The sequence below is a fragment of the Typha angustifolia genome, chromosome 7 (assembly GCF_048772165.1).
Source record: "Typha angustifolia cultivar Huaian chromosome 7, ASM4877216v1, whole genome shotgun sequence".
NCBI classification, from domain to species: Eukaryota; Viridiplantae; Streptophyta; class Magnoliopsida; order Poales; family Typhaceae; genus Typha; species Typha angustifolia.
The window spans coordinates 17,399,764-17,417,754 of record NC_133245.1 but is presented as its reverse complement, the minus strand read 5'-3'; the positions used below and the strand labels follow the sequence as shown (position 1 = coordinate 17,417,754).

Genomic DNA, 17,991 nt, shown 5'->3' with positions numbered 1-17,991 from the left:
CTCATAAAACATGAAGAAATGTGTGCAGTATGGAGCACTGCAATTACTCAGGAGGAAGGATAAAATAAAGCATTCATTACTTGTTCCTTAAGGTAGGAAGTAAAGGGATCATACTCTTGAGTGCCCATCCAGGGAACCGATTGTCTGCAACCCCAACTACAGAAATTTACCACATTCCTGAACGTGGCATATATTGATAGGATTGGAATCCCGACTGCAGGAAATTCCTGCATCCCTCATCTTCTGAACCACTTGCCATTTTTCATCAACTCTGTAGTCAACCTCAGAAGCTTCAGAACAGAGAAAGAGAGAGAGAGAGAGAGAGAGAGAGAGAGAGAGAGAGAGAGAGAGAGAGAGAGAGAGAGAGAGAGACGAAGCCAAGAAAACCATCACCTTTATCGCCCTTTATACCATTAAATCTACAAATATTATTCGATTTCATTGAATGGGTAGGAGGCTAATCGATCCAGGAAGCAATGGGAGCCGAAGATCCTTCTGGATTCTCCTCTTCGTGATCTTCCTCTCCTGTTCCCTCGCCTACATGGTCTTCTCTGTGACCGCTCGCCGCTCGAGTGGCGATTCCTCTTTCTCGGCCATGGGTTCGAGGTTGGCATCGGATACGGAGGAGGAGGAGGAGGCGAATTGTTGCAGGGGATTGGAGCATTTGGAGTTGTGGGGTGATGCGGTGAAGTGGGGCACGAATCACCGGGTTAATTCGCCGAAGGAATGCTGCGAGGCGTGCAAGGCGATGTGCAAGGAGAAGGATGGGCCGTGCCTTTGCGATTCTTGGGTGTTTTGCGGGGATCGGGAGCGGTGCGGAGAGAAATTTGGAGAGGTCAGTGTTTTCCTCCTCGAAATTCGACAATTTGAATGACAGATGATCTAGTTATCGTGGAAAGATTGCAAAAACTTGATCTTTTCGGCGGAATTATTGGTGAATTTTTATTTTATTACTGTTCGATTCACGTATTTTTCTCTACAATCGATGTTGTGCTCTCTTGAGATGACTGTTACTCAGTTGGACACATCTGATTGATAATTAGGGTGGTGAATGGTGACAAAAAGGAAGAAGTTTGATGTATATTTCTTACCTTCCTTTTGACCTTATATATCCTAATGAACCAAATGCTTACTATTCATTGAGAACCATCATCTTTATTTCCTCCAAGAAAATAGTAGTCTTGATGTGATAAATCGCACAGTTGAAGTGTATCAGTGAGAGTATGAAAATTTGAGGTGTATTTCATTAAAGTCAAATTTATCTACTTCATTACATTATGAACTCTCTGCATGAAAAGTCTTGATGACAACAATATTCACCTTCATGCTGAATGGATTTTTGTGCCTCTAGTTGCACTTGAAAATATGTCTGCATGATTCCAGTCACCTCCAAAATATTAAGAGATGGAGTTCATGTTGTATACTATAATGTAGCTTACATTGCTATTAATTAGCATCTGAATTGTTTTTATTTTTTATTTTTGTAACAGTGCTGGTTGAAGAAACAGAAGGATGTCCTATTCCCTGCTCTTGCTGGATCTGGGGAAAATGTTATGTGGACATCTGGACGCATTTTTGGAGAAGTAGATGTAAGTTGGAACTTTACCTTTCCCTACTGATAGCAACATGCAGAGATTTATGTTACCCTTTTTATCTTGATTTTTTTGATAATCTCTATTACTTGCACTATACAATGTGCTGGTAGGACTCAAATTCAGATGTTAATTGACTGATAACATGTCAGTGGATAATCAATTTTCTCATGTAAAACTGTAATTTATATGTCGTCAGATAATATGTTTTGCGAAGATACAAGCTCTTCTATCACTTCCTCTACTAGTCCAGCAACTGTTTATTAAATTCTTATGATAAGGAACTCTACTCACTCCAAAGTATATGAGAATCACAAGAATTAAAAGCTTAATATGCAAGAAAGGAGCTAAATAAAAGGACGGAAAAGGGAAAAGGAGGTGGAACTAAGAAGTCTGACAGAAAATAGGAGAACCAGAAAGTATGACTACCTTTGATCATTGGTGATCACTGCTGGTCCTTTGTCTCTCACTCTCTCATCTCTTTTTGTTACCTTAAGGGTTCTGCAGTTCCAAGTGCTGAACATAAACCTGATCTGAGTAGATTTGATTTTTGTAAGATGCTATCATGCAAAATATCCTTTGATGGAATAAAAACTAGGAAGGAATGGATGATGAACACCAGCAAGGATCATCCCGCAGACCTCAGAAAAAACAGTCAGTTTTATCTGGTTGTCAAATGCCATTGTGCATATGATAATATGTCATTTTCTAGAATTACTTGATGCAATTTCTTAGAACATCACTTCCTCAAAATTAACCTTCTTTTTCATGTCTTTTTTTTTCTCATGTAGGGCATTGTTGGGCTGGAAACAAGTTACGGAACTCTTCGTATAAAAGTAGGTTTTTAAGGAGACAATACAAGCCATTTAAATGCTTTCCTGCTTTCTTCTATCTCTCTCTCTCTTCTCCTCCCTTCCTTTCCTTTTTATCATGCATAATGAAAATTTACCTTTTGATAATTCCATTTAATTTTACTGTATATCAAGTGGCTCTAACCTTACTGATAATTTTTTCCGTATGTGTAGGTTCATCTGATACGTATAGTTTGTTCATCTAAGTTTTCTGATAGTATCTTTTTTTTTTTTTTAAACTCTCTTTTCTTTGCCTTTTTGTCTTCAACTTAGCTTCTTCCTGATTGTGCACCACATTCTGTGGCTTATATTACGGAGCTGTTGAGTTCCCGTCATTGTGCCGGTTGCCAAATTTATCGTGCCGAAGGTCGAGGGCCTTTCTGGGATCCTGAAGGCTCCCACATTCCAAATGTAAGTTACAGTTTCTCTCTAGTCTTAATACATAAGTATATCTGAATTTTGAGGATGGAGGTCTCCTTGACATTGACATGCTTCTATGAAAGGTCTTACTTCACAACATTAAGTACACAACTTTTAATATAGCTATGCAAGAAGATTCAAATGATATGATGGTCATCCTGTGAAATTTAGTATCTTTACTTGACTCATTTAAAATAGTGCAAACTCTTACAGATAGATCTGTGATCATATCTAAACCTCTGATGTGTTGTGGAGAAGAGTATATCATCCATGCTCCAAGAAATGAGAAAGCTTGTCTTCGTCATGGGAATTAGAAAACCTAGCTGCTCTATCAAGCCAGTCTAGAAACTTGTCTAAATTAGCATTCACCGTGGGAAGGAAATCATAAAGCTTAAGCCATGAACTAACTATATCCAACCGGCAGAAATATGATCCATTATGCCTACAGGAAAACAAAATTTAAGCCTTACAACCTGATTCAACAGTTTTAACAATGTTCTAGTATTTAATAACCATAGAGTTCGAATATTTCTTCAATCTTCTCATTTATGTTCCTTGTTTCAACTGTGTAGGCTCCTTTTGGCTCTCCTTATGCACTTCTTCAAGGAATACTTGAAGCTGATGGAACACCATTTAAGAAGATACCTGCCGAGGCATGCCCAACGATAAAGAGAGGATCCATTGCGTGGGTCGGTTCTGGCCCAGAATTCTTCATCAGTTTAGCAGATCACTCCGAGTGGAGAAAAGCTTACACAGTCTTCGGTTCTCTTCTGCCAGAAGACCTGGAGATCGCCGAGAAAATAGCAAGCCTTCCAACCAAATCTGATGTCTGGGGTAATGTTAATGTGTTGCTGCTGGAAAACCCTATCCATTTTAGGTTAAGGCGGATAACAAACATCCGCAAAACAAATACAAGCACTGCCGCAAACAAGTCTTAGATGCTTAATCTTGGCGTTGGTGATGTACTAGAGATTTTATTGGTTGCCCCATAGTTCTCTTTTTTATACTTCGCCAGAGGCAGTATCTAATATTGTTGATATACAAAAATCAGAGTAAAAGGAAGGAGATGTACAACGATGTAACTTAGCGAGTGTTATTACCGGCGGAATTTTATTTGAAGAAAAGGAGAAGGAATGCAATTTGCATAAAAGCTTCATTTGTGTGAATTGTCCTACATCTTTGTTTTTCCATTTTCTAAGTATCAATTTGCAAATCTCAAGTACATTAAGAAAGTAATGAGGATTAATCAACAATGGCACAGAGAATTTGTTTAGTGTCATCTTTAGCGTGTGTTCTTTTTCTCATACATAATCCTATAAAATTGAGGTTATTGAAATTTAATTGCATTTAGTAGTTTAATTTATATTAATAAATTTTAGTAGACACCACATATATAAACAGTATGTAATTTATTATAATAAAATAGATATTAATTATAGAAAATATATGCACTCAATATAATTAAATTACAAAAGTCTGCTACTAATTTTGTGCCCTAATAAATTTCTAATTGCATAAGGAATAAATTTATGTGCACTTAGATGTAGAGACACAGGTAGCTTTAACTCTGTTACTAGTTCGTATTACTACTACTTTCTCCCACCTTCACAAGGATTCCTTAATACCAAAATTACCCTTCACCCAAAATTTCATATAGATATATATCGACTGCTGAATCTGCCAATTTCTGCCCCAAATTTTTGCCCAATTTCGAGAACCAAATCGGAGACGATGGATCCGCAGGACCAGCAGCCAGAGCACGAGTATTACGGCGCCGACATCCCCGACGACGCCGACATGGATGCTGACTACGAGATTGCCAACCCCGCCGCCGACGAGGACCCCGATTCCAAACCCGAGGTCTCTTTCTCTCTTCCCTCTCCTTTGCTTTTTCTTCTCCTATCTAGGGTTTCTTTTTTTTTTCTTTTTCTGATGCTGTGTTCGAGATTTGGGCCTCAGGACATCGAGGAGATGAAGAAGCGGCTTAAGGAGATCGAGGAGGAGGCGGGAGCCCTCCGAGAGATGCAGGCCAAGGTGGAGAAGGAGATGGGTTCTTCTGCCGCCCAAGGTACTTGGTTTCGTTTTCTAGGGTTCGTGATGTAGCGACTTTTTGTACTGTTAGATATCTTAGTAGGTGTTCTCTTTCTTGCTGTAAGTTGATTTGTTGTGGATTTATCTTGGAGCGGCTACTTTGATCAAGTAGCGGTAGTGGGAGAGGTCTATGTTGTTTGTTAATTGGAGACACACTCTTTTTATTCATCCCGTGCTTCTCTAAATCAGTTTTACTTTTATTTATTTAATTTTGTTTTGTGTTTGTTATCTTCTCTAACACGGTTAGTGTTCATCTAATTGAGTGCTAATTCCTGTTGGCGTAAATCTCTTGCATTAAAATATCATTTGGGAAAGAAAAAGGAGTTAATTTTTAGGTTCAGTAGATCTAGGAGCTTGTTAATCTCAAGTTTTACACTAAAATCTTTTTCAAAAGAACCATAACTACATTTCAGTTTTAGTTGCTACCTGGAACCGCAAAACTTTTAATTGCAAATATAAGAGTTCTTCTCAGTTTTCTTCACTACTGCTAAATGTCTCTTTTTTGCATTTCACCCAAGTGGTCGTCTTAAATCTTTCCAAATGATTTTCATTATGCATCTTTGAAGTTCCAATATTCTTTTTTCTCTGTTCCTTTGAATCATGTACCAAGACTCTTCAACTGCTGCTGCTACCCTAGCTGAAAAGGAGGAAGTGGATTCTCGCTCAATTTATGTTGGTAATGTGAGGTTATCTTGTCCTTTATCTTTCCTCTCTCTTGAAAGAATTCATTCAGATTTTAAATCATGCTATTGAAAAAATCTTTTTGTTTAAATATATAAGCAACTTTGGCAACTAAACCGGCCCATTTTGTGCTCCAATGGAAAATGACAAGAAAATATTGGGACTGCTATCCAATGTTCTAGAATGAGGCTGCAGTTTGCAGGTAGTCAAGGGATTGCATAGCTCATAAGCAGAGTGCAAATGTATGTGGGTAAATATGTGTTTGATATTTAATAGTACTTAACAGATATAAGAAAACATGTTAATAGCATTGGTCATGGATCTAGTTATAGGGCTATGGGTTACAGGTGAGTAGAAAAAAGCATGGGAATTGCAAGGGAATTCTATGATGACTACAGTAAATAAACATGGTTTTTTGGAGGAACCCTAACCTCCTATGAGATGCTTTTGGGGATCCCTTTCTCCTGGCGAATCAATATTGGATACCTTATATTCATTGTAGCAATCCCTTATATATGGATTGCAAAGGAAAGAATACATAAGATAACTTGGAGGTAAGTAAGATAAGGAAAACTAAGGAAATCATAGTAGTACCAAAGAAATCTAAGGAAATCGCACAAGCAAATTATTGAAGTAATCATAGTGCACATAACTAAACAAGTTTGAAATCACAAGAAAGAAAGAAAAATTCATAAAGAGAAGTATAGAAGACAGAAACTTCCCTTCATGCAAGGACTATTGTGTCCTTCTATCAATGGTTTCAGTTAAAAAGTAATAGCTGGCTATGGCTCTAATAAGTCATACATGGGGGGTTAACCCTATGCACGGCAACATAGGGACTAAAAACACCTATATGGCTGCATATGCAGGCAACTGGCTGCATTTTATAGCAGTATCGCTACCAAATGCAAACTTTCTTGACTCAATTAAGTTCATTTAAGAATGATAACCAAATTAATTTTCTAACTTCTCTCCATCTGCCTTTACGATATTCATCTTTCTGTTTACCTTTTGTTGTAAACATTTTAGTAGTTATGCAAAATTTAGACTTTGAGGTAAATGTTCCTTCAGGTTGACTACGCTTGCACCCCTGAGGAAGTACAGCAGCATTTTCAATCCTGTGGGACTGTAAACAGGGTTACAATTTTAACTGATAAATTTGGTCAACCCAAGGGATTTGCATACGTGGAGTTTGTTGAAGTGGATGCAGTTCAGAATGCTCTTCTATTAAATGAATCGGAGTTGCATGGTCGCCAGTTGAAGGTTCGTAGTCTATGTCTTAAAGCATAGAATCTTATGCATCTAAACCTTGCATATCTGAATGCGATCTTAATGCCATCAGGTGTCTGCTAAAAGAACCAATGTTCCGGGAATGAAACAGTACAGGGGACGGCGGCCTAGTCTATATGGAGCATTTCGATCGCGTAGGCCTTACATGCCATCCCCTTTCTATTCGCCTTTTGGGTATGGATATGAGCTTCGACATATTTTTCAACACTTCTATGTTCTCTTTTCCTGTTTTTTTTATAAATTTTAAATGTTTTCTACTGCTGCCTGTATCACTGAGTTTATGTGCTCCTTATAAAGAACGTCAATATAAAGTTGAATACATTAGTATTCCTTGTCTTCTTTGTATTCACATATAAAAATGTGTAATTGATGATTGAGCTATACATAACAAAGATATCACTGTACTATAATTTCATTTATGGTACTAGTTTCCCTTGATTAAAGCTTTCTTTACATATGAGCATAAATTAAACTTCATCTTCAAACTCTCATCATGCTTCATCATCAACCACTAAATGTGCCAACCCTGGGGAGAATGCTGGTGATGATATCATGTTTCGTCACCTTTTCTGCAAAAAAATCTTGTGTGCTTTTCTTTTGACTTGTATAATGACTTTGACAGTTGCTTGCAAGATTGTTCATATTTCATCACTCATCATGTTGAAACTTTCATGGTTTGATATCGAATGTTCCATGTTTCTACAGGAAGGCTCCACGGTTTAGGAGGCCCATGCGCTACAGGCCATACTACTGAGAATTTAAGATATTGTTTTACCTCTGTGCTTACTCTTGAAAACATTCACTTGGGTGGCACAGGATCAGGGGTAAAACTTTCTTATGTTCTGTATTTTTAATATAGTCAACTATTTTCGTCAGAACTTGTATTATCGCTTAATTTATGGCCAATTGTATCAAAGAGCCATGGATTCTTGTATGAGTTGTTAGTTCTAAAATTAACACGTAGAACCGTCATTTTCTTCGCCCTCAATGTCGCACGGTAAATGGAAATCTTGTAATCTATTCTGTGGTAAATGAATGTTCTGGTTTTACATGTGCATTAGTTTCGATTGCGAAGGTGTATAAAAAATAAGATTTAAGGAAATCCTCACCTGTTATTCAGAAGCATACTTGCAGCCTAGTATCACAGTGAATAACACTGCAAAATCTTTGATATATCTGGTAGCAGTAAATTTATCGAAAGTTCTAGTTACATGAACCTTGCGCCGTCTCTATAGTATCATAATCTTTCTGTGAACTATTAAAATGCCGCTATGTTTGATTCTGATATAAAAATCAACAAACACCAAACAGTAGGGACTAGAACTTTATGATATAATTGTCCAATATTACAAACACGTGCTATGACTGACTAGCCTCTAAAATAGCAGCAGGAAAATTATCCAACTAGGACTAGCTAAGTTACTCTACCAATTGGATACTTTTAAAAAATTTGACAGTAAGTCAGGGTGTTATCTACAAAAACAACTCCAATTAAAACTTTCCACCTTCTCCGGCTCCCATCCCATGACTTCCCACTCAGCCGCGGTCAAGAATCAAGACACCTCACACCGCTCTCCTCACCCAACCGTGGCGCGGCCCACTCCCCACGCCGTTAACGTGCGCCGCACCGTAACCAGCCTCACTCTTTGCGGTGCCCCGATCCCACTACCCAACAAAACCCCCCCAAATCACATTATTAATGCAACCTTTAACCTCCTCTCTCCTCTGCCCACCACCACCTCCTCCTCCTCCTCCTCCTCTTCTTCCACCAAACCCTAGCCTCACCTCTCCCTCATGTCTTCCCCCAAAACTTCCCCAAAGGACTCTCCTTCCCCTCCATCTCCACCAGCCCCTCCCATCCCTCCGGCATCGGCGGCACCGCCGGCCTCCGGCTCGTCGCGCCGTCTCCCGCCGCCGTGCTGGACTCACGAGGAAACCGTAGCCCTTATCGACGCCTACCGCCGCAAGTGGCTCTCCCTCCGCCGCGGGAACCTCCGCGCCGCCGACTGGCAAGAAGTCGCCGACGCCATCGCTGCTGCTGTATACTCTTCCTCTTCTTCCCCCAAGACCGCCGTCCAGTGCCGCCACAAGGTCGAGAAGCTCCGGAAGCGCTTCCGCGCCGAGCGCAACCGCTCTCTTTCTCGCGATCCCACCTCCCCCCCTTCTTCTTCTTGGCCCTTCTTCCCCAAGCTCGCCGCCATGGATCTCGCCGGCCCCTCCCCTTCTCCCGCTCCACGATCTCACCCTCCTCCCCCTTCCTCCTCCGATTCCTCCGACGATGACGACAACAACACGCGTAGCCTCCACCGCCTCATGTCCAACGGCGCTGGTTCCGCCCTCCGCTTCACCATCCCCAAGGCCTCCCGCTCCAAGAACCCTAGCCTTAACCGGTTCGCGAGACCTGCGGTAGAGGAGATGCGACGGAGGCTGGAGAAGAGGAGGAAGTTGGAGAGGGATTCTGCCTCTTTGGGGGAGGAGGAAGACGCCGCGTTTGGGGCGGTGGCTGCGGCAGTGAGCATGCTCGGGGATGGCTTTATGAGGGTGGAGCAGATGAAGATGGAAATGACGAGGGAGATGGAGAAGGTGCGGATGGAGATGGAGATTAAGAGAACGGAGATGATTCTTGAGTCACAGAGGCGGATTGTCGATGCTTTTGTGAAGGGGGTCTTGAGGGGGAAGAAGAGGACGAAAGTGTTACCGGAGAATTGAGAAGAAATGTGGACGGTAATAAGCCTTTGGCATGGAATGATTATGTCAAATTTTATGGTAGTTTGAAATTTGACTTTTTAAATGCTTTCATGCTTTCACCTCTTTGTAGAGCTTATAGGGATAGTTTAGTGTTCGTTTTTGTTATCTTAGCAAGCGCTCATATTTGAACTTGCTCCTTTTTATCCTTCCTCTGTAAAGTCTAAACTTATCTAAGAAGGCTTCTTTCTTTCTGCTCAGTGAAGTCCTTATGGTTAAGACTGTTGTTCAGTGAATTTATTTATACAGTATGGTTCTTGGTTTTATACTTTTATCCACTATTATAACTCTTTCATAGATAGTCACATTTCCCATCAGTTTGCAACTTGCAAGAGGCTTGTCAGGTTTCTGAAGCCTTTGTAGGATTCTGGTAATTATTGATATCTTGTTTTACACATCAAATCCGCTTGCTAATGATTGTTGGTCCTGTGGTTCTTTCTTGGTCATCAGTCTAATAGACCTTATCTTTTTTGGTTGAAACTTGTGAAGTAGACAAACCCTTCTGAAAATTTTAAACTCCTAGATTATATATTTTACCTTACTCTGTAATTTGCACAATTGTTGAATCTTCTTCTTTGAAATTTGAACACTCAAATTCTCTTCTTTTTGAATTTTATGTATGCCTCTGTATAGGTATTTGTATACACAATATTTTTTAAATTTATGTATGCATGTATACTCTCCAATTCCTAGTATTTACACATGCACATCATGAGATGCATTTGCAGGCAGCACAACAAGGCTGCCTTGTCGAACGTGTATGAGAATAGGATACACTTTAAGGAGTTTTGATGATCCTTAGGTTGCAAACTTATGTTGTGATCTTTTTGGTACAAATAAGAAATTTACAGGAACTCCTCTTATACATGGAATGTAGTCTAGAATCTCTAGAAAGTCTGGGACTGTTCATTAGAAGGGTTCCATAGTACAAGAGTCATAAGAGAGAAACTTACTTTGTTCATATGGTAATCTGTAGGGCATCTATATATGGCTGTAGTATGAAGAGTTTGTCACTGAAACAAAACTGGAGGAATTTGCTCTGTCCATGAAGGCCAAAAAGCAGTTCAGCTGCTTTAGTCTGGAGATAAGATCATAAGAGGTCATCTGAGACACAGATGACAACTATGTGTTATTGCAACTCTCTCCTCATGTCTCTTATGGTTACAACCATACTGTCAGAACCTTGCAAGAAGTTCTGAGAAACAAACTTGCTGTGTTTATATAGTTCTTGTAAATGCATGCTAAAACATGCTAGTTGTGACTTGTGAGATCCAGATTAATGGAGGATACACAAAAGGAATGTACTGTGTTAAACTTTTTGTATAGTAACTCATAGGGACCTCTGCATGTGGCCTTAGTGCAGACGGTTTTATCATCAAACAAAATTGGAGGATTTATCTCTGTCCTCAAAGATCTAAATGCAGTTCATCTACTTTAGCCTTGAAATGGAATCTAAGTGTTATTTGCAGTTCTCTCCTATGTCATGGTCGCAAGCATATTATGAGAACTTCGTATGATGTCATAAGCATGATATTGTATTTTACAACTATGGTCGTAGTTTCAGATTAGCTGGGATGTCTGAGATACTAAAATTCATGTCGGGCAAGTCTCTTTTCAGTCCTTGCTGTATATTCAATTGGTTAACCTGTTTTCCTTCAATACCGGATCACAAGGAGGGTGGCAAAATCCTTGCACCCATGGGCACTTCAGCAAAATCATTCTTGAGCCAACGTCTCAGTTATGAAGCTGAGACTTCTGGCGTATTTCACCTCTTTGTATAAATGTTATCTCATCCCTAGATGCTAGCTCAGATGAAGAACTTTCATCTAATAAAATGCACTGGCAATTATTCCTTATCTTTATGAGGAACAATTACCTGGTTATATAGTCTTTATATGGACAAGTATTCTTGAAACTTTCATGCTAAGTGGGGATAGAAAGGAAGAAAAGATTAGTTTACTCTAATAGAGAAGGCCTAATCTTTTGTTGATGAAAAGAAAGCCTGCATACTTCACTAATGGAATCAAATTTGAAGAGCACACAAGGGGGAGAAGGAATGGACAAAAGAAGGGAAATATAAAATAAAAGAGGGAAGGATATGAATAGCAAGAAAATATTACAAGCTTCCAAAGAGAGGAAGAATATACAAAAGGCCTATTTCCCTTGAGTATGTTTTCAAGTGCAAACATGTTTCTTGGAGCTTCTCACTAGTCTTTTCTTTTTTTCCTTTTTTCCATCACAACTTGCTTGGTTTTTAGCAATGAAAAGATGTAGTTATTCATGACTGAAGAAAGAGCTGCCAAACTTTAATTTGGGGCCCATTTTGATCGTTCATCATTTTTCAGCTATTAATAAAATGAGCTGAATTGATAAGCACTGTTGGCATGAGTGTGAGTTTTTGTCAGGATATACCTCCTCTCTTGACTTTGTGATGCTCTTCCAGATTCCTGATAGTCTTGTTTTAATTTTTTGAATTTTAAATTCAGTAAGATGCTTCTGCATGTGTTTGCAAGTGGGTTGATATTCTTGATTGGGGAAACTTGTTGACCTCAATTTCATTTTCTATTTTGTCTACTTTAGTATCTGATCCTGCTCTTCTATAGGAATCTCAGTTTATCCTTTGCTTTGTTATGCTATTGCTCAACGTCGTGATGTTGTGCCCCAACTGGAGTTGGTGCAGTGGTTCCATGACATCTTACAGGAAACATGATTGCTAGCTTTGTATCTGGCAATCCACTGAAAAATCCACTTGGGGCACTACGGTTCTAAGCTATAAATAATAAAAAAAAACCACTGAGTGATAGTCTGCAAGAACGAATGTAGGTGAGTAATTTAAACTTGTTTTCTTTTTAGCTGATTGTGCTGCAGGTGATTGCCGGAATTTCTGATTTAGGACCACCAGCAAAGGCAGTGGTCCTGGAATGAGTGCAACCTCACTTGCCCTAGTTGGGTGATTGTATAATTGAACCATTACAAGAGATGCAACCAAGGAACAAAAGTTCAGCAACTTAACGAAGCACGAGTATTGGAAGTCGGCATTCTCTCCATGTTCCACCGTATGGTGGTCCTTGTAAGCTTGACATAGTTATGTACTTTGGTGCTTACACAGCCTAGAAATTTTCGAGTACTGTAATGTCAGCTTTACATTTATAGCAGTAACATAATTTTTTTGAGTATTTGAAACTTCTGTATATGTTCAATTCAGGAAGATCAATCTTTCCATTTCATTGTAGCTTTCAAACAGAGGAGGAGAAAAAGATTTTTTTGAATGGATTCCCTGTTATCAGATTCTGGTTTTTCATCCCTTTTTTTCCCATTTAACAATCTGAATATAGTCTTACAACATGAGGCACAGTCAATTCTGCAAAAAGAGTTTTTTTTTTCTTTTCAGTCAACTTTGTTAGATCATCAGTGAGTAGGAAAAAAGTGATTTACGACAGGAATATCTGATATTCTGATTTTAGGTATATGCTGTTACAGCGATCATCGTTATTGTCCTGATACTGTCTAGCAGATATGGTGCTTCTTGTTTGAAGTTATCGTGATTTTAGGACATAAACTTGTCTATAGGACAAAAGAACAGGACTTGGTACTTATTTGCAATTTTGCAGCCGAGGAAAGAGAAAACTTCCTGCAATAATTTACTGTTGTTTTTTTGCAGGTGAAATGATGCAAATTCCATATAGACATTTCGAAGGAAGCCATAGCTAACAATGCGAAAATTGAGTGAAGAAATTATTGTTTGGAGTTCATGACATTATTTTCATACAGGTCAAGGTTATTAGATGGGACCTCATCTCTTATATTAGCCCTATGCCCCCAGAAAAAGTCATGGGGATGTGTCCAAGGCATTGGCCTGTTTGGAGTGTTTAAATTCTATGCCGGATGAGTCTATGGAATAATATCTCCTGGTTTTAAAGCTCCAAATTTTGTGGTGAGCTCCTGGACTACACTTTTCTCTTGTGATTGGATTTATCTGCATCCGATTTTGAGTCTTCTGTTTATGGCATCTGACAGAAAAATATGACTGAAATTTTATCATTATTTTTTTCCAGTGTATTGTTGAGATGGGAGATCCTTTGACTGCATTACTTGAAAGAATTGGATGAAAGAAAACATTAGAGATAATAAAGAAGATTATACTTGTCCTTGGTACAAATTTCCATGAGAAGAAAAGAGATTTCAAGGAATGAGTAATGAACTAGTTGTTGTGATTCCCTCTTTCTTTATTATCACTGCTTTTGACATGCATTTAGGAGAAGCAAATAACTTTTAGCATCTCTAGCCAAGTTAAAGGCTAGAGAAAGATAACTTAATCAATACTCTCACTATTCGTGCCAAATGAAAATTCTATCAAATATTAATTTTAATGTTTATGAGGGGTATCGAACTCATAATCTCTTTTGTGAGCCAATAAAGACTTCAATCATTGAACTGTAGTGGTTATAGTGGTGGTGGCTTCTCATCGTTCTCAATCTCTTAGATGGATGTTACTGAAGTTACTGGAGATGAATTAATCAACGCTGACGCCGAATTGTTTAGTGAACTAAGGCGTCTCAACCTCTACTTTCGGCTGCTGCTGTGGAGCAGTAATTGGATCTGGATTTGCGTGGCCTACTCCACCACCACCCATCTCCACCTGTTGTGCATGATAAGTAGAGTGCACCCCGTAAAACACATAGAAGAGTGTGATCACCAGGCTCCACAAGCCAAATCTTAGGAAAGCTCTCTTCTTGAGGCTGCTCATGAGGAACACGTTGAGGAAGACGGAGGCGGCCGCCGGCCATGGCATGAGAGGGACCGACCACTCCGACGTCGGGCGGCGGCAATGGAGTACTCTACACTGAAACAAGGCGGTGACCGAGACCGAGGCGGCGGCGAAGAAGGCCAGCACCCACCAGCATCTTCCATTGAGCTTCCATGACAAGGAGAAGCCGAGTGAGGTCGAGGTGAGGAGTAGTAGGAAAAGGAGAGTGGAGATACGGCGGTTTTCGCCGAGACTAACGTAACGGCGGTAGAGTAATGCATTGGCAACCAGGTAGAAAACTAGCAGAGTTCCAATGGAGATCATCTCGACAACTATGTTAAGCTCTGTGAAGAGTGCAACTGATGCTGTGCATAGTCCTGCATCATGGTAGAGATTAGAGGTGAGGAGCAAGAAAAGTAGAGATACTAGTTATTACTATAGTTTACTAACCTAAACCTACCTAAGAAGATGGTGGCATTGATGGGAGTACCAGTGGAAGGATGAACCTTGGCTAACCAAGAAGGAACTAGCCTAGCCCTTCCAATGACACAGAGATACCTGGTTTGGCCGAGCATGGCAACCAGGAGTGAAGCTATAATCCCCAAGCTTGCGCCGGCGCCGACGATGTTACTCACCCACTTCGACCCGACCTTCTTCCCGAAAGCCGAAGAGAACGATGCGTGCTCCGATATCTATGATCATAATGCATGTATCAGAGAGCAGGAGGCCCTGAGTTTGAATCGCGTAAGAGTTTCAATGTGTATATGTGTAGAGAGAGAGAGAGAGAGAGAGAGAGAGAGAGAGAGAGAGAGGTACCTCATTATAGGGTATCATGGAGGACAAAGCCAAGGCCATGAGACAGTAGAGAGCTGAAACTATGATCACAGATCCTGCAATGCCAATTGGAAGGGCCTTAGAGGGGTTTCTTATCTCTTCTGCCATAGTTGACACTGAGTCATAGCCAATGTAGCTGAAGTAAACAAGGGCAGCTCCATCAAGAACTCCTCTGATGCCAAAAGGGGCTAGCCCTTTAGGCTCTACAAAGTTCCTTGTATTCCCATTCCGGAATCCAGCAACAATGACAAACCCAAAGAAGATCACATGGAACACTGTCATCACTAGATTCAATATGGAGCTCTCTTTTGTACTGGAATCCAATCACAAGCAACTGTTACTCTAATTAATTCAGAGAAGAACTTAATTAACTCTTGATCTCAACAACATAAAGTACCTATAACACAGGCAAAGAGTTAGGAGAAGAACAAGAACAACTGCAGGAAAATCTAGTGAGTTGTAGCCTTTGGCAAGCCCATCAACTTCAACCCTCCATGAGTTTGGGTGATTTGAGCCAAAAGCACATGCCAAGTACTCCGTGAAATTTCTTGCTACTGCAGCATTGGAGAGTACATACTCCATTAATATGTTTGCTCCTCCAAAGTAGCCCAAAAACTCACCTGAATCATTTCAACAAGCTCAAATTTCAATGAACAAAGATAGGAGTTTTACATAACTACTAACAGTGATCATACCAAATGTTACTCTTAGATAACTGAAAGCACCACCAGCCACTGGAATCTCTACAGAGAACTCAGTGTAACAAAGTGAAGAGAGGAGGGCCGAGACTCCTGCCATGATGTAGGAGATGAAGACGGCAGGGCCTGACACATTGCGGGCGACGCGGCCTGTGGTGACAAAGACTCCGGCACCGAGCATTCCTCCAACTCCCAGGGCTACAAGATCATACCACTCAAGTTTCCTCTTCATGTCAGCACCGGATCTCTCTCTAACTTGGTTGAGTTCTTGCTCTGGAGTCCAAGTCACAAACATCCTCTTTCTGAGTCTGTGTGGTGTTTGGGAGAGGGAATGGAGAAGACAAGCCATGCTTGAGCCTTGGAGTGGTCTGCACTGATCCATGCAGTACTTTATACATGAGTTGCAGATGGAATCGGGAGGTGGTTATTCTCCAGTGTCCTTGTGAGTTGGAGGGAAGTACTGGGTCATCCTTATATTTCCTTTGGAATGACTTGGATTGTCCTTTGCCCTCATGGGAACTGCATGATTAGTTCAAGGGTATGTTTGAAATGGCAGGTGGCCCATAGGTTTGCTTTCTAACTGGCTCTTGAATTCTAGCAAACATATTATACTAGCAAGAAAGCTACTAAGAGAAACTTTCTACAGGAAGTAAGAAATTGCAATTGCTGTATAACATCAATGTAATATTACCCATGTAGCTCTTAGCTTTAAAGTTTCATTACCTAACAACTTAAAAATTCTAAAGCAAGGTTTGATATACATTACTGGTATGTTATTTTAAGTATTTACATCAATTGGTTATATAACAAAGACAACCTAAATTCTTTCTACAAAGAAATTGTTATCTTTCTTAGTCATTTCTAAAGGCATTATGAGGGTAGTACATGATATGGTGATCATGAGAAGTTCTAGGACAAAGAACACACTAACTTAACTTATGCCTCTTTGCCTTAAACCTAGAGGTCATTTGTGGTGGCTTTATAGCCTGTCCTTGTTCTGACCATGCTACTCACAGATAGAGTTCAAATCTTCAATGTTGCTTTCCTTTGGAAACAAATTATTGGGGGATTATAGGGTGGAGATGACCTTCCAATAGGAATCATTAGGCTGAGATAAATAAGTATATCATCTCATCTTTTGAAACATGGGAAGCAAAAGGGCACTGGTGTTAGATTCTCTCGGCTGCAATTGGTTTAGGATGTGGGTAAATATGGATGCTTTGATCTTGGAAAAGTGAACAAATCTATTTTAATTTCAACTTGTTCCCTAGTTAATTAATCCCTCATTAGAGAACTAAGTTAGGCAAGAAGAACAGTAATTTTTTTATTTCATTTATCTCTCTTTCTGGAGAGAGAACTTGGTGATTATCGATTTTAATAGTAGAATATCTTCATTCTTTAATTGTATGATGATATAATTGGATCTTAACACAAGTCAAGGTGAGAAGATCTTAGATTGTCAACTCTTTATCTAATATGTCACTCAAATGTTATTATTAAAAAAGAATTTTTCAATATTGTATCCTTCTCAAAATTACATAGTATAACGATCTCTACTTTAGAATGGTCAAAATGATTCCTTTGTCTTAAAAAGAATGAAACAATACTTTGTTAATCAAAATCAAATAACAGGTACAGAGATATCTGAGCTCAAGATGTGAAGAAGTTAAGAAGCCATCTATCAGCACTTCTTTGATTAATCTTGACTTTTTTAACCAAATATTAGAACTTCATCATTATTGCCACTCATAGAAGATGATATTGGCAAGAACATTATAATTTCATAATAACACACTCAGTTAATTTAATAAGAAAGCAATGGCTGAAGACAAAGTTGGATTAGAAAGTGGAAAGTTCCACAAAGATCACCTTTTCTTTCCTGTATGAATAAGAACTTGTCATTGGACTTCTGAAGATATAAGAATAGAGAAGCAGGATAGATCTAAAGGTATCACTGACTTTAATGCAATAGCTTGCACCCTCTTATATGCCCTGATGGAGAAATTTCACAGGACTTTTATGATCATCTTAGGAATAGAGGA

At 39.5% G+C, this 17,991-nt stretch overlaps 4 protein-coding genes across 9 annotated transcripts; 3 read left to right on the top strand and 1 right to left on the bottom strand.

The window, feature by feature from the left end:
* Nucleotides 1-321: 321 nt before the first annotated feature.
* On the top strand, nucleotides 322-4,069 carry LOC140762757 (uncharacterized). Its single transcript, XM_073100695.1, has 5 exons — nucleotides 322-835; nucleotides 1,491-1,589; nucleotides 2,384-2,428; nucleotides 2,717-2,854; nucleotides 3,436-4,069. Exons 1-5 carry the CDS (start codon nucleotides 446-448, stop codon nucleotides 3,799-3,801), a joined length of 1,038 nt encoding a protein of 345 aa, XP_072956796.1. The 5' UTR covers nucleotides 322-445; the 3' UTR covers nucleotides 3,802-4,069.
* A 467-nt stretch (nucleotides 4,070-4,536) lies between these two features.
* On the top strand, nucleotides 4,537-7,961 carry LOC140763892 (polyadenylate-binding protein 2-like). Its single transcript, XM_073102264.1, has 6 exons — nucleotides 4,537-4,723; nucleotides 4,823-4,931; nucleotides 5,565-5,635; nucleotides 6,707-6,898; nucleotides 6,978-7,099; nucleotides 7,631-7,961. Exons 1-6 carry the CDS (start codon nucleotides 4,595-4,597, stop codon nucleotides 7,677-7,679), a joined length of 672 nt encoding a protein of 223 aa, XP_072958365.1. The 5' UTR covers nucleotides 4,537-4,594; the 3' UTR covers nucleotides 7,680-7,961.
* A 309-nt stretch (nucleotides 7,962-8,270) lies between these two features.
* Nucleotides 8,271-13,630, top strand: LOC140763512 (trihelix transcription factor ENAP1). Of its 5 annotated transcripts, none has more exons than XR_012104835.1 (3): nucleotides 8,271-9,649; nucleotides 12,524-12,754; nucleotides 13,332-13,630. XR_012104835.1 is itself a non-coding variant. In XM_073101733.1 (2 exons), exon 1 carries the CDS (start codon nucleotides 8,720-8,722, stop codon nucleotides 9,632-9,634), a length of 915 nt encoding a protein of 304 aa, XP_072957834.1. In that variant the 5' UTR covers nucleotides 8,271-8,719; the 3' UTR covers nucleotides 9,635-9,649; nucleotides 13,332-13,589. The 5 variants fall into 5 exon arrangements, 3 of the variants coding, with proteins under 3 accessions (XP_072957834.1, XP_072957832.1, XP_072957833.1); XR_012104836.1 differs by having other exon boundaries at nucleotides 12,524-12,740; nucleotides 13,332-13,594; XM_073101733.1 differs by lacking the exon at nucleotides 12,524-12,754 and having other exon boundaries at nucleotides 13,332-13,589.
* Nucleotides 9,639-16,357, bottom strand: LOC140763511 (cationic amino acid transporter 6, chloroplastic-like). Of its 2 annotated transcripts, XM_073101730.1 has the most exons (6): nucleotides 15,947-16,357; nucleotides 15,649-15,871; nucleotides 15,234-15,564; nucleotides 14,878-15,109; nucleotides 14,300-14,794; nucleotides 9,639-10,293 (listed from the first exon to the last, which is right to left on the bottom strand). In XM_073101730.1, exons 1-6 carry the CDS (start codon nucleotides 16,329-16,331, stop codon nucleotides 10,190-10,192), a joined length of 1,770 nt encoding a protein of 589 aa, XP_072957831.1. In that variant the 5' UTR covers nucleotides 16,332-16,357; the 3' UTR covers nucleotides 9,639-10,189. The 2 variants fall into 2 exon arrangements, with proteins under 2 accessions (XP_072957831.1, XP_072957830.1); XM_073101729.1 differs by lacking the exon at nucleotides 9,639-10,293 and having other exon boundaries at nucleotides 13,776-14,794.
* Between the last annotated feature and the right edge of the window lie 1,634 nt (nucleotides 16,358-17,991).